This window comes from Ictidomys tridecemlineatus, chromosome 4, assembly GCF_052094955.1.
Source record: "Ictidomys tridecemlineatus isolate mIctTri1 chromosome 4, mIctTri1.hap1, whole genome shotgun sequence".
In the NCBI taxonomy this organism is placed as follows: domain Eukaryota; kingdom Metazoa; phylum Chordata; class Mammalia; order Rodentia; family Sciuridae; genus Ictidomys; species Ictidomys tridecemlineatus.
The window spans coordinates 59,729,269-59,744,950 of record NC_135480.1 but is presented as its reverse complement, the minus strand read 5'-3'; the positions used below and the strand labels follow the sequence as shown (position 1 = coordinate 59,744,950).

The 15,682-nt window shown below is 36.6% G+C and overlaps 1 protein-coding gene across 1 annotated transcript; it reads left to right on the top strand.

The window, feature by feature from the left end:
* Positions 1–1,131: 1,131 nt before the first annotated feature.
* On the top strand, positions 1,132–2,130 carry LOC144376680 (olfactory receptor 52I2-like). Its single transcript, XM_078044938.1, has one exon. The coding sequence runs from the start codon at positions 1,132–1,134 to the stop codon at positions 2,128–2,130; it is 999 nt and encodes a 332-aa protein (XP_077901064.1).
* The last annotated feature ends 13,552 nt before the right edge of the window (positions 2,131–15,682 follow it).

Genomic DNA, 15,682 nt, shown 5'->3' with positions numbered 1-15,682 from the left:
CTTCTCAACCTGGAAATCATTTATTACAGGGAGGTACAGGAAGTGACAGCTGAAGTCAGGCTATTATTGGCAAATAAGCCTCCATCATTGAAGCTTGCCTGGAAATATAGGAAAGAGTTCTTGGATTAGATCTGACTACTGTAATGTCAACCCAATTGGTGTGCTGACTCACTGAGCTGAGGCCTTGAGAGATACAATATTAGGATGATGAGGGTTTGCCACAATAGATCAAATGGATATAAGATGTTCTGATCCAAACTTGAGATATTAGGTCTAGTTATGGGACTGAGCTACTTACCCATTTCTCTGGGGAGTGGAATGATCTGAGAGTAATTGGAAAACAGTTGAAGCATCACTTCAGTTTGAATCAAAGATGCTCATATTGCCCACTTCCATTTTATCTTTAATTTCATTTTGAAAAAAAAATGGCCATAGAGGTGTCAACTACTCTTACCAAGAATTTGTTATTAGAGATGGGTTATAAGTAAATGTAAAACACATTTTCACAGAACTGACAATTTTTTTTTAAAAAAAGCAATCAAGCAAGCAAACAAAAAACCTAAGCTTGAAAGCTAGCCTATAGATGAACAGAGAATGAGTTCATAATGAACCTTAAAGGTAACTTAAAGTTTACCTCACCAGGTCATCTCAATTTCATAACATGGCAACACCTGAATGAGGAGATGTAAGACAGACGTGGAAATGAACTGAAATTTCCATGTGTTGGAGCTCAGATTCTGGATGTGCAGATGGGTAGCTTCTTTTTCCTTATCAAAACTGTCCAAGGTGTACAATGAATCAAAATGCATTTTGCTATTATATATAACTAATTAAAATAAATTAATTAAACTGTCCCAGAGAAGCAGTAACAATTTTTTTTGGATAAGTAACCGTAATTATTTACCCGATTATAACTGTATTTACTTAATTCAGCTCCTGGAATCACAACTGGAAAGTCCTAGACTTTAAAATATCTTAAAATAGCAATTATGCAATAAATTTATCTTAGATGAAATAGCTTATGTTTTGTCGACTATGAGGTATGCATGTTTGTTCTATATTATACTTCATCAGAACTACAGTGTGAAACAAATATTATAAGTCTATATCGTTTCTTATACCATTTTTTAGATGAATAGAAAAGCATTCTCACCTGTGATGCTGGGGCCACCCTACAACCACACAGTGGAAACCCCTGCCACCTTCTTCCTTGTGGGCATTCCAGGCTTGCAGTCTTCACACCTTTGGCTGGCTGTCTCACTGAGTGCCATGTACACCACAGCTCTGGTAGGAAACAGCATCATTATGGTGGTAATTTGCATGGATTCCACTCTACGAGAGCCCATGTTTTGCTTCCTGTGTGTTCTGGCTGCTGTGGACATCATCATGGCCTCCTCTGTGGTCCCCAAGATGGTGAGCATCTTCTCCTCAGGACACAGCTCCATCAGCTTCCAGGCCTGTTTCACTCAGATGTACTTTGTCCATGCAGCCACAGCTGTGGAGACAGGGCTGCTGCTGGCCATGGCTTTTGACCGCTGTGTAGCCATCTGCAAGCCCCTACACTACAAGAGCATTCTCACACCCAGAGTGATGCTGGGGATGAGTGTGACCATCACCATCAGAGCTATTATATCCATGACCCCCTTGAGTTGGATGATTAGTCATCTACCGTTTTGTGGCTCCCATGTGGTTCCCCATTCCTATTGTGAGCACATGGCTGTGGCCAAGTTAGCATGTGCTGACCCCATGCCCAGCTGTCTCTACAGTTTGATTTGTACCTCCATTATTGTTGGCTCTGATGTGGTCTTCATTGCTGCCTCCTATATCTTAGTTCTCAGGGCAGTGTTTGGTCTCTCCTCAAAGAATGCTCAGTGGAAGGCATTAAGCACGTGTGGCTCCCATGTGGGGGTCATGGCTTTGTTCTACCTACCTGGGATGGCATCCATTTATGTAGCCTGGCTAGGACAGGACTCAGTCCCTCTGCACACTCAGGTGATGTTAGCTGACTTGTATTTGGTCATTCCACCCACCTTGAACCCCATTATCTATGGCCTGAGGACAAAACAACTACGGAAGAGAATAATGAGTTTGTTGTTCTTCCTCTTTCACCATTCCAGTCAAGGTGAATGACACACAACTGTTCACGCCTTGAGCAATTCATCTTCAAAGATGCTTTAGTAATCTAAGGAGGTGAATTGTTTGCTTAGCACCTCAAGAATTGTAAGATGAAGCTTTAAAGAGCATCCTTGCATAGATTTAATCTCTATTAAGAATATCAATGTAATGTTTTGAGCAACTAATAAATTTCTGATTTTTTAAAAAAAAATAATATCAATGAATTGTGCTGCTGTAAATATTGATATGCCTGTATCACTGTATTATGCTTATGTCAGTTCTTTTGGATAAATACCCAGGAGGGGGATAACTGGGTTATATGGTGGTTCCATTCCTAGTTTTATGAGGAACCTCCATACTGCTTTCCAGTACTAACTTGCCATTCCACTAACAATGTATGGGTGTATCCTTCCCCCATATCTTTGCCAGTACTTTTTATTATTCATATCCCCAATGAATACCATTCTAACTGAGTGAGATGAAATTTCAATGTAGTTTTTATTTGCATTTCCATGATTGCTAGAAATGTTGAACTTTTTTTTTCATTTTTTGTTGGCTATTTGTATTTCTCCATTTAAGATGTGTCTGTTTAGTCCATTTGCCCATTTCCCTCCCCCGCTATTTTTTGCAGGTGTCGGGTGGGAAGTGGTGATTGAACCCAGGAGCAATTAACCACTGAGCCACATTCTTGGCCCTTTTTATTTTTCATTTTGAGATAAGGTCTCACTGAATTGCTTAGGGCTCGTTAAATTGCTGAAGATGGATGGCTCTGAACTTGCAATCCTTCTGTCTCGGCATCCTGAATTTCTGGGATCATAGGCATGTATCACCATGCTCCACTATTTTGCTTATTTTTGATTAGATTATTTGCTTTTGGGGAGTTTGTTTTGAGTTCTTTATATATTTTGGATATTAATCCCCTGTGGGAGGAGCAACTGGCAAAAATCTCCCATTTTTATGCAATCTTTTCATACTTTTTTTCCTTTTCCATACGGCTTTTTAATTTGAAGCTGTGCTACTTATTGCTTCATAGTTTTATTTCTTACACTTTAAGGGTCTTGTTAAGAAATTCAGGGCATGTGCCAATATGTTGGAGTGTTAAACCTATATTTTCTTCCAGCAGTTGCAAAGTGTTGATCTAATTCCAGGGTCTTGATCCACTTTGAGTTGATTTTTGTGCTGGGTGGGATATGGAGATCTAGTTTCATACTTCTCCTTAGGAATATTCATTTTCCTTTAAAAATGCTGTCTTTTCTCCAATGTATGGTTTTGGCACCTTTGTCAAGTAGCAGGTCACTGCATCTATGTGGATTTGGCTCTGTGTCTTCTATTCCATAGGTCTTCATGTATGTTTTCATACCAGTACCATTTCATTTTTGTTTCTATAGCTCTACAATATAATTTGAGGTATCATTCTGCTTGCTCAGGATTGCTTTGGCTATTTTGGGTCTCTTATTCTTTGAGTTGAATTTTAGGACTGTTTTGTTTTTCTAGTTCTGGGAAGACTGTCATTGAAATCTTGATGGGGATTGCATTGATGTATAATGTATAATGTTTTTGGTAGTATGGTCATTTTGACAATATGAATCTGCCTATCCAAGAACTTGGGAGGTCTTTCTATTTTCTAAGGTCTTCTTCAATTTCTTTGTTCAGTGTTCTATTTTCTTTGTAAAGATCTTTCACCTCCTTGGTGAGATTTATTCCAAGTATTTAATTATTTTTAGATCATTGTGAATTCAATATTGCTGGTTTATAGATCCAGCCCAGGTTCCAGACAATAGATGAATGGGATATAGATAGCATGTGACAGATGCATAATGGAGTTTTACTCAGCCATAAAGAAGAATGAAATTATGGCATTTGCTTGTAAATGGATGAAACTGGAGTATATCTTGCTAAGTGAAATAAGTCAGTTTTTGGAAGTCAAAGGTCAAAGGTTTCCTCTTATGTAGAGAAGCTAGACCAAAATGAGGACAAAAATAGGGCATCCCATGATCCTCAAAGGTATATAAGAGGATTAGAATAAGGGATACAAAGGGAAGGAAGAGGGAATGATTAGGAAGTACTAGGAACTGAAATGGAGCAAGTCATGTTCCAGGCATATATTATTATGTCAAAATGAATCCCAACATTATGTATAACTGTAATGTGCTAATAAAAACATAAAAGTAATGACAATGAAATGATTCTGATTTCTGACACCTTTTTAGGTTTATACAGGGAATATAGATTTGGTATTTTTGAATATAGATTTGGTTCCTTTATTTCCTGTTCAATATTTCCAACCTAATATCCTGTGAGTCTCTCTGCTGAAGAAAACAACTTTTTTGCACTCTTCCATCAACACCTATCTCATTTTCTTTTTCTTTTTTTAACAGTATTTAAAATTTTTTAAAAATAAAAGTGTAATGCATTACAATTCTTATTACATGTATGCAGCACAATTTTTCATATCTCTGGTCATATATAAAGTATGCTGACACCAATTCATGTCTTTATACATGTATTTTGGATGATGATGTCTATCACTTTCCACCATCCTTGATAATCCCTTTCATTTCCCTTTCCATCATTTGACAAAATATAGCACTCTTTCATGTTCAAAACACTAGAAAAACTAGGATAACAGGAACATATCTCAACATCATAAAGGCTATCTGTACTAAGCCTCAGGCCAACATCATTCTAAATGGAGAAAAGTTAAAGGCATTCCCTCTAAAAACTGGAACAAGACAGGGATGCTGTCTTTCACCATTTTTATTTAACATAGTTCTTGAAACACTGGTCAGAGCAATTAGATAGATGAAAGAAATTAAAGGATATGTATAGGAAAAGAAGAACTTAAATTAGCATTATTTGCTGATGATATGATTCTGTGCCTAGAAGACCCCAAAACCTGTCTCATTTTCTTAGAATTGTTGCAGCCTTCATGTTATATGGAAGAAGCTGTTATTCTCTGGCCCTAACTTGAGTCATGTGTTGACATGCAGAGAGGAGTCCCTTTCTAGTCTGAGTGAATTCTGGTTTATCTGAGGGTTATAATCTTGAGATAAAAAATGGTGGCAATTCTTCAACATAGAAACTTGGAAAAAGAAATCTGAACCATAGGAAGAACATCCAATTACCAGTATGGGATCCAAAGAATGTTTATTTTGCTGTTCTATAGTTCCAGTTCACTTTGGACACCAAGGTACACCTCTGTTATTAACTTCTGTAAGAGCTCTACATCCTTTCAGACTTTTGTCAGTACTCTGAATTTAGTGTGCTGACTTTCAACATTTTGTTCTTAAACAATGGTATCCATGTCAATGTGATTTTTGGTTTAGGGCATCCTTCATTTTTCTTCCTAGTCCTTGTCTGGTTGAAGGACAGAAGAGAGGGATCAAATATAAGCGAGGACTTTGTTCTGATGGGCACCTCTCAGGATCTTTCTGGGATGAAAAGATTAATTGACATCCATATAAAAAAAGAAACTGAAATGTCACCATTTTCTTTCTAGGAACCTGGATACTTACATTGTTTTTGCTTTTATTTCATTCTATATTCTCCTTTAAGAAAGTCTTAAACTGTGTACTTAATATATTTTAAAAGAAAATGAGCTTTGCTGAATTATGAGTTCTGGGAGTGTTTTGGTGGAGATTTTTGGTCTTCTAAATATAGAATCATGCCATTGCAAACAGAGATAGTTTGAGTTCTTATTTCCTTATTTGTACCCCTTTAATTTCTTTCTATTGCCTAATTGCTCTGACTAGAATTTCAAGGACTATGTTGAATAGAAGTGGTGAAAGAGGGCATCCTTGTTTTGTTCTTGTTTTAGAGGGAATGTTTTCAGTTTTTCTCCATTTGGAATGATGTTGGCAGTGGGTTTGTCACTTAGCTCCTACAATGTTGAGGTATACTTATTCTATCCCTAGTTATTCCAGTGTTATAAACATGACTGGATGTTGTATTTTGTCGTTTTTTTTTTTTTTTTGCATCAGTTTAGATGATCATGTGGTTCCTGTCTTTAAGTGTGTTTATATGATGTTCTTCATTTATTCATGTTTATATGTTGAACCAAACATGTATCCCTGGATTGAAATACACTTGATTGTGGTGATATATATATTTTTTGGTACTGAATGTTGAACCCAGGGGCACTTAACAACTGAGCCACATCCCTAGCTCATTTTTTTATATTTTCTTTATAGCCAGGGTTTAGCTGAGTTGCTTAGGCCCTCACTAATTTGATGAGGTTGACTTTGAACTCATGATTTTCCTCCCTCAGCCTCCCAAGCTGCTAGTATTATAGGCATGCGCCACCATACCTGACTGTACAATCTTTTTAATGTGTTTTGTGTGCAATTTTAGATAGGGCATTAATTTCCAGGATATACAAAGAACTCAAAAAACTTAACACCAAAAAAAAAACCCCAAATAATCCAATCAATAAATGGGCAAAGAATTGAATAGACACTTCTCAAATAAGAAATATGATAGATCAACAAATATATGAAAAAATGTTCCACACCTCTAGCAATTAGAGAAATGCAAATTAAAACTACATTGAGATTCTATCTCACTCCAGTCAAAATGGCCATTATCAAGAATACATGTAAGGGCTGCAATTCTAGCTCAGTGGTAGAGCATTTGCCTAGCACATGTGAGACACTAGGTTTGATCATAAGCACCACATAGACACAATATCTTTATTTTATTTATTTGTTTTTATCTACAACTAAAAAAAATTCAAAAAGAAAAAAGAAGACATAACAACCAATGTTGGTGAGAATGTGGAGAAAAGGGAACACTCATGTTTTGCTGGTGGGACAGCAAATTGGTGCAGCCACTCTGGAAAGCAGTATGGAGATTTCTCCCCCAAACTGGGAATGGAACCATCATTTGACCCAGTTATCCCACTCCTTGGCATAAATTAAAAAATTAAAATCAGCCTACTACCAAAGAAGAGCCACACTGATGTCTTATAGCAGCACAATTCCCAACAGCTAAGCTATGGAACCAACCTACATGCCTATCAACAGATGAATGGATAAAAAAATTGTGGCATATATATATATACATATGCAGTGGAATATTACTCAAACATAAAGAAGAATACTTTTTGACATTTGCCAGTAAATGGATGGATCTGGAGAATATCATTCTAAGCAATATAAGCCAATCCCCCAAAACCAAAGGCCAAATATTTTCACTGATATGTCAAAGTTAAACCACAATAAAGGGGGAACAGGAAGACTATTTCTATAGATGAGACAAAAGGAATGAAAGGAAGGGAGGAGGAGGATGAAGGGAATAGGAAAGACAGGAAAATTATGTTCAACTTATTCTATATACACATGAAACTACCTAAGTGAACCCCACCATCATGCCTGCCTGCACAAGTTGGGTTCTAATTAGAATAAGATACATCCTATGCTTGTATAATTTTATTTAAATGGATTCTACTATCATGTATAACTAAGAAGAATCAATAAAATATAAAAGAAAAGATATTATTTATAAGAGACATATATATCTGATTAGGGTACATTTGAAAAATCTTAATAGAACATAACTTTCTGATAGTGCCCAAATTAAAAGTACAAGGAGAAACTGAAAAAAAAAAAGAGAGAAACTGCATTGCTATGAGTGTTCTCTGAGAGTCTTAACGGTTGCTTTCCACTGCTGGAAACTGTTAACTCCTAGAGAATGCAGAAGATTTAATGAGAGGATGATGAAAAACAGATAACACAACATCTGACACAGTGTATATACTTAAAAACATAACCCAACCCATTCCTAATTCCATGTTTGAATGATATTTCTAGGTCCTGTGTAAAGTAGTATTAATATAACTTTGAAATAAATCTTCTGATTAACTACTTAGCTTTTGCTAATTTTGCTAATTTTTCCATACCTTTTGCTAATTTTGAACTTTTTTATTCTGTTCCCATTTATTAGAAAATAATTGAGCACCAAAATATAAGGAACATTAAAATAGACTTGTTTATTTACCAAGAATGTTTTCTACTTTTGAATGCCTAGCAGAGTAGGCATCAACCTCTTGAGAACCTGACAAAAGTGAAAATAGCAGCAGAAGAGAATGAATTAATAATATGTCTTAAACACTTATAGATAATATTTTTACACAAGAAACTCAAAGCTTTAGAAGTGAAATGTATAAAAAGCATAAGTTATAAAAATAATTGATCAAACTTAATGTAAATTTAATTAGTCAAAATAATATCTTGGGATTACATGATGAATTATATTTTGATAAGTGAGTAATGGAACTTAAAATTTCATAAGGCACACTGAAGATAGTTTTCCAGTGTAGGTGTTTCTAATATTCTAAGAGGTGACAGGAAGAAAAATAGACAAATGACATTACATAAAGTGTAAGTCATTTTATGTAACAAAAGACACAACAGAGTAAAGGCCACTTACAGAATAGAAGAAAATATTTCCTGATCTTATATTTTATAAGGCTCACCTATCCAGTAAGTAAAATACTTCTACAACTCAACAAAAGTCTAATACACCAATTAAAATTTGGACAAAGGACTTTACAATTCTCTAAAGGTGGTATGGAAATGACCAACTAACATATGCAAAGAAGCTTTAAACATTGATCAACAGAGAATTAAAAATCAAACAATATTGAGATAATACTTCATACTCATTAGGGTGACAACTATCAAAATCAAAACAAAATAGAGTAATACTGTTGGCCAGAATGTGGAGAAACTAAATTCCTTGTGAATTTTTGATTTTTTAGGTGTAAAATTATGTAACCACTTATAAAGAATATGGATTTTCTCAACACACACACACACACACACAAAACAAAGACAAAAAAAACCCCACAACCGAATTAATAAATGGGCTAAGGAGCTGAACAGACACTTCTTAGAAGAAGATATACAATTGATCAACAAATATATGAAAAAGTGTTCAACATCTCTAGTAATTAGAGTGGTTTTGATTTTCATTTCTCTAAGATTTCCTCTTGTGCCAGTCAGAATGGCAGTTATCATGAATATAAACATCAGTAAGGGTTGGTGAGGATGTAGGGAAAAAACACACTCATACATTACTGGTGGAACTGAAAATTGGTCACAACCATTCTAGAAAGCAGTATGGAGATTCCTTAGAAAACTTGGAATGGAACCATCATTTGACCCAGGTATCCCACCCACCCCTGACTCTATACCCAAAGGACTTAAAATCAGCATACTATAGTAATGCAGCCACATCAATGTTTATAGCAGCTCAGTTCACAACAGCTAAACTGTGGAAGCAACCTAGATGCCCTTCATTAGATGAATGGGTAAAGAAACTGTGGTATATAAACACAATCGACTGTTATTCAACACTAAAAGAATAAAATTATGGTGTCAGCAGGTAAATGGATGGAGTTGGAGAATATCATGCTAAGTGAAGTATGTGAATCCCCCAAAACCCAAAGGCCAAAAATTCTTTCTGATAAGTGAATGATGATCTATAATGGGGTGGGGGGAATGAGATAAATGAAGGAACTTTGGGCAAAGGGGAGGGATGGGTGGAGAGGGGGCTTGGGGTCAGGAAAGGCTGTGGAATGAGATGGACATTACCCTAGGTACATGTATGACTGCACATATGGTGCGATGCTACATTGTGTACAAACAGAGAAATGAAAAGTTGTGCTTCATTTGTGTGCAATGAATCAAAGTGCATTCTGTTGTCATATAAATATATGACATTCTGTTGTCGTATATACCTAATTTATATTAATTAATTAATAAAACAAGGGACTTTTGTATGATGCTGCTATCTTACTTCAAGGTATATATCCAAGGAATTGATATGAGGTGCTCCTAGACTTAATTTTTTTGGCATACTAATGTTTACAGTAGCAATTAGGAATTTGTATAGCAATGAGTTATACAAAAAAGTGAAATGCATTATGATTGATAGAAGTTCACCACAGCTAATAAGATTCAAACTCTATGCACCTGTATTTGTTAGAACATGCAGATGTATTGACAGCTATATCAGAGGGTTGTGAAAATTGAATGAGAACTTTTGGAAAGCATCTGAAGGGGTTCCTGGTGGGCTTTCACAGATCTAACCAATCTTGGACCTTTTTCTTTCCTTCTGGGAAATTCCTCGTAGAAAACTCTACATACTTAGTGTAATGGTTAGATATCCTCTGGAGGCTTGAAAAAACAAAGATATTTTAGACACTAACAATCTAACTCCTCCTGCATTCTTAAAAACTCCAGGGACAGAGCAGAGAGAAAATATAGTCTCTGGAGAAGTTACACAGTTTGACTGCTAGGCAGAAACCAAAGGAAGATGGGTGCCCATGGGAAATGACAGGTGATAAATTGTCTAACAGAGAATGGAGGCTCCAAGCCAAAGGTCTTTGAAAAGGACAATAGTAACCATGTGTATACATTGTTATCTTTGATCCCCTGGGTTCTAACTGCTCCTCCTAAAGGGTCCTGTATAAATCCTCCTGTTGGGTGAAAGGAATGTGGACTCTCAGGCATAGGTCACAGGAGAAAGTTGAATAGAGAAAACTCCAGGGATGTGGATATCTAACCAGTGGATACCAGGGTTGGGTTGATGGAATCTCAAGGCCAGGGTCACCCTGGAAATGAGGATTCATGTCCTCGACACAACCATAGACTACTGTCTAGCCTGGAGGCTGCTGCTGATACCAAGAGATTCTTCTGGAAATGATGGGCAGATGAAGGAGGTGGGATAGGAAACAGGAACATAAGACAACTTTGGTTGAAAGCAGAGAGGAGATGGGGTAAGTTCAAAATTGAGGTGGAAAAGCAATTATCAGGATAAAGAAGAGTTATGAGAAATGCAATCAAGTTTAGGCTGACTGGGAGCATTTTTAGTTGGAGAGGAGAGGCACTCTGAGTCCACAGGGCTATCGTATAAAGAAAGGCTCCTTTAAAATGAGTTATGTAGTACTTTTACTTTTAAGAAATTTTTGAATTATGAGATTCCCATCCTTTAACTAGGAATGAAAACCTCACATATCCTGTGATTTGGTTGCTTATGTTGAGTGACTTATTTTGGTTGCTTATGTTGATTGACCCTCTGGGTTTGCATGTGAGTGTCTATGTAGGATTGAAGACACAGGTGGGAGCATGACTGGGAATGTGACTTAGAGGATGTTGTCCAAAGCTTGCCAGAAAGTGTGACCTCAACAACCAGGAAGCATTGTGTCAATTTTGACCTGGGTAGTGGCTGTGTGGGTATGTTTGTATGTTCACATTATAAAACTTTTTTAAAAAATAATTTTAATTATGTATTTTGGTATCAGGGATTGAACCAAGTGGTGCTTTCCCACTGAGGCACATATATCCCCAGACTTTTTTTTATGTTTTAATTTAGAGACAGGTTCTTGCTAAGTTGCATAGGGCCTTGCTAGGTTTCTGAGTCTGGCTTTGAACTTGTGATTCTCCTGCCTCAGCCTCCCAAGCCTCTGGGATCAGAGATATACGCCACCAAACCAGTTAACATTATAAAATTTACTATGCTGTTGATCTTCAACTTCTGCATCTTATAATATGTATGGCATACTTCAATCTAAGAACTAACCAAAATATAAGGGAGCACTTGGGGATGCTAAAAGAAGTCAGTGGATAGGTAACAGATTTTTGTGGAGATCATTGTTGATCTTAGAAAGTAAATTTTCAGGGGCAATACATTGAGTGCAATAAAATTTTTTAAAAAGGAAACTGGACAAACCAATGTCCTGTTCTCTGAAGAGAGCAATATCATATGTAGACCTCTGGCAGAGCTGATTAAGAAGAAAAGTAAATGAAGGGGGAAAAAAAAAACCTATGAAGATCATCAAAGATATGCCCAGTTAGAAGTCTCTAGGGCTGGAGAGAGAATGGATGTGGCAGGGGATAAACTGAGGCTGCCATCAGAAGAAAAGTATCTACACAGGGCCTTGGAGGGGAGGTCCTGGATCCGAGGTGAATGGAGGAGTAGGCATTCTGAATCCTCTGCTCTTCTCCAGCTGTTCAGGAAGTGATGCTCAGCTCTAAACTTGTGTCATCAGGCCATGTGCAGCAGGCTTAGGGATACCCAGACATTTTTCCACTTTTACCTCCTACTTTATAAGCTTTCTCTTGTCTTCTCCTGATTTATCACCAAACACATCTTACCCTATGGTTACCCACAGCAAGGTTCTTATGATCTGTGATACAGGGACCACGATTTCATTGGGTCTGTCCCATTATATATAATTTCTTATGTATAGGCCTTTTCTTTTAGTGGCTGTTTACTTGTTTGTCTCAATGAAGACCACAGAGTGGAATTGGTTCTCAGATATTTGTGTTCTTAGGGAACTCATGAGGACTCCTCGCAGGCTGCTGAGGGCACTTGGGTATGGAGTTGTCACTGATCAGCTCTCCAGGAGGAAAATGAAGGAAAAATGAATGCCACATGGTTGGAATGCAGATCCAGGGGAATGCTTGTTTAGTTTTGGTAACAGAGAAAATGTCTACTGCATGAGATGAGAATGTGATCCCAGAATTCCATCAATCTATCTATCCAACTGTTCAGGGAGCGGCCAGGCTCCTGAAGAGAGTATAGGAAGGATTAAGTAGCAACAGGATCCAAGGGTAAGGACTTGGCAGTTTCTCAATCTGGAAACCCTTTATTGAGGGAAGGATACGGAAAGTGATAGCTAAAGTCAGACTAGTCCTGAACCTTGGCTAGTAAGTTTCCTTCATTGAAGCTTGCCTGGAATCCTAGAAAACAGTTTCGGGTTATATGACTACTGATAAGTCAAAATGATTGATGTGCTGATCCGCTAAGCTTAGTCACTGAGAGATATAATAATACGGCAATAAGGGTTTAGGCAGGAGTTCAAAAGTACTTACAATTTGGTCTAACCACAATTAGAACCTCAAATCCAAGTCTGGGATCAAATCATCCATGAATTTCCTTAGGAAGCAGAATGATCTGAGAACAACAGGAAAAACCATTTTTACTTCATTTCATTTTATTTTTAGGATCTGAGGATTGAACCCAGGGCCTTGTACATGCTAGGCAAACCATACCCCCAGCCAGTAGAAATAGTTACAGTAGCAATTTGCCTGGATCAAGGATGCCTATAATATCCACTTCCACTTCACCTTTAATGAATTCATTTCAGCAATTTTGTTATATGGCAATAAAGATGTTAACCACTCAGACTTTTTTATTAGAGATGGGTTCTAGGTAAATATAGAAGAAACCTTTTCACTGAAGTAACAATGGAAAGAAAATGCAAACAAACAAAACAAATATCCTAAATTTGAGTAGCATTCTCATAATGGAACAGAATGAGCTCCACATAATTTCTATCTAGATTATAAGTACTTTATTGTATATAGCCACTCGGGGTGAGAGATCTTCAGTGGTAGAGCATGGGAGGACAAGAGAAAAGCTGCAGCCAATTCAGGTGGAATTGGTTTATATATGTTTTGTTTTCTTTTTTAATTTGACCCTGAGTCACTCTTAGTCATTTATTTATGCTATTTGGAGCAACCTGGACCTATAGGATTATGTAGGGAAAATAGTATCAGCTTTATTAGCTACCTTCTATTGAACACTTATGTACCAAGCACTTTTACATAGCATCTCCTGTAAATCTGAAAACATCTCTTTGATGGAGAAACTAGCCTTTCCAACTTACCAAGGGGCAATCTAAAGCTTGGATTATTTATGTATTTTGATGGAGGCAAAATGTTTAGCAATGACAGAATAGGGTTTTCAGTCTGGGGACTATGACTGTAGCAGAATGCTCTAATTCCTTCTCTTTTTCTGCTTCAATCATTCCTTCAAGAATGATGTAGTACAACAGTACATTATAAGTGGGTCATTAGAAATACAAAGCATTTTTATGCTGCAATCTAAGAGGTAGAATAAGGGTTCCTAGAAGATCAGCCCATATCTCCCAGGACAGAGTGATACCACTCAGTGAAGAAGAGCCCTTGGAAAGATTGTTCACTTATGGTGCTAGCACATAACATCTTCTGTAAAACATGTATTACTTTCTTTTATTGGGTATTTTATTTTATTTATATTGGTTCTACTATCATGTATAAGTAAAAAGAATTTATTTTGATATAATTATTAAAGCATGAAATATAATTTTTTAAATTCAGGCCTCAGTACTTCCCCCTCTCCTCCCTTCCTCTCATTCCCCTTTCCCTTTCCTCTAATTTACCAATCTTTCTGATATTTACTTATATTTTTTTAATTAGTGTCTTGTGGGTATACATGATGGTGAAAGTTGCTGTGGTATGTTTCATATAGGTATATAGGACAGTTGGGTCAGATTCATTCCACACTCTCTCCCAATTCCAGACCTCCTATGTTTCCTTTATTCCTCTTCGTCTGCTCTCCACTAATCTTTTTTCTGTCCTCCCCTCTCCCCAGCTTATTTTGGATTAGCATCCACCTATCAGAGAAAACATTCTACCTGTGGCTTTGGGGGACTGGCTTATTTCACTTCACAGTTCCATCCAGTTGTCACAGGTGTCATAGACTTGTTCTTCTTTATGGCTGAGTAAAAGTCTATATATATATATATATATATATATATATATATATATATATATATATATCACAATTTCTTTATCCATTCATCTGTTGAAGGGCATCTAGGTGTGTTCCATAGCTTAGCTATTGTGAATTTTGCTGCTATAAACATTGCCTAACTCTCCAAAGCATATAGCATCTTGTCGTCCAGAATGTCTTGGCAGTTCGTTATTATAAATTGGTTAATTTATTGAAGAATCAGAAAACTTATAGGAGGGTTCATCTATGAGTTAGTACCAAGGGTTTATTTTTTAGTTTTTTAATCTATTAATTGAACCTAGCTTGAAGATATCCAAGCTGAATTTAGGGAAGATACGGGTTATAAATATTTCCAGACATTTTGTTATCCCCTGTGGAAATTAATATTATTCTCTAGTGATCTTATTTTGCCTGAATGCATTAATGAATTTCTTTAATTACAAGAATGATTGGTTGAGGTTTTGCCTTGTTTCTATACAGGACACAAAATGTAACATTTGATCTTAAGAAGTTGATCAAGAATGATTATTAGTACCTAAGCATAGGAAATGATAAGAATACACATATACTTATAGTAGTTTATTTTGTACCACATCTCAGGGTTACATATTTGGCATAAGGTAACCAGCAAGACCTACATACTTGAATGCATACATAACCATAGGTAGATAATTGTAGTTGTCACTCAGGTCAGCATGTGAGATTTCAGGAAGGCCCAGAAGAAATGTACCTAAATTCATCTGAACATGGAATGGAGAGAGAACAGACATGACTTCTCAAGGGTGGTATCCCAAGAGCTGATCTTTGAACAATGAATAGAAATTAGTAGGGGACGAACATTGAGGAGGACAGGAAGTGGAGTAGGATAACATTATCATGTCAGTTTTCTGATCCTGAGATTACCATCCAGCTGACAATAGTCACAGGGTTTATCATCACTACAGACAGGTACAAATTTTATAGGTCTACACCATTTTTTATCCCACTTTCTATATTAACAGGAAAG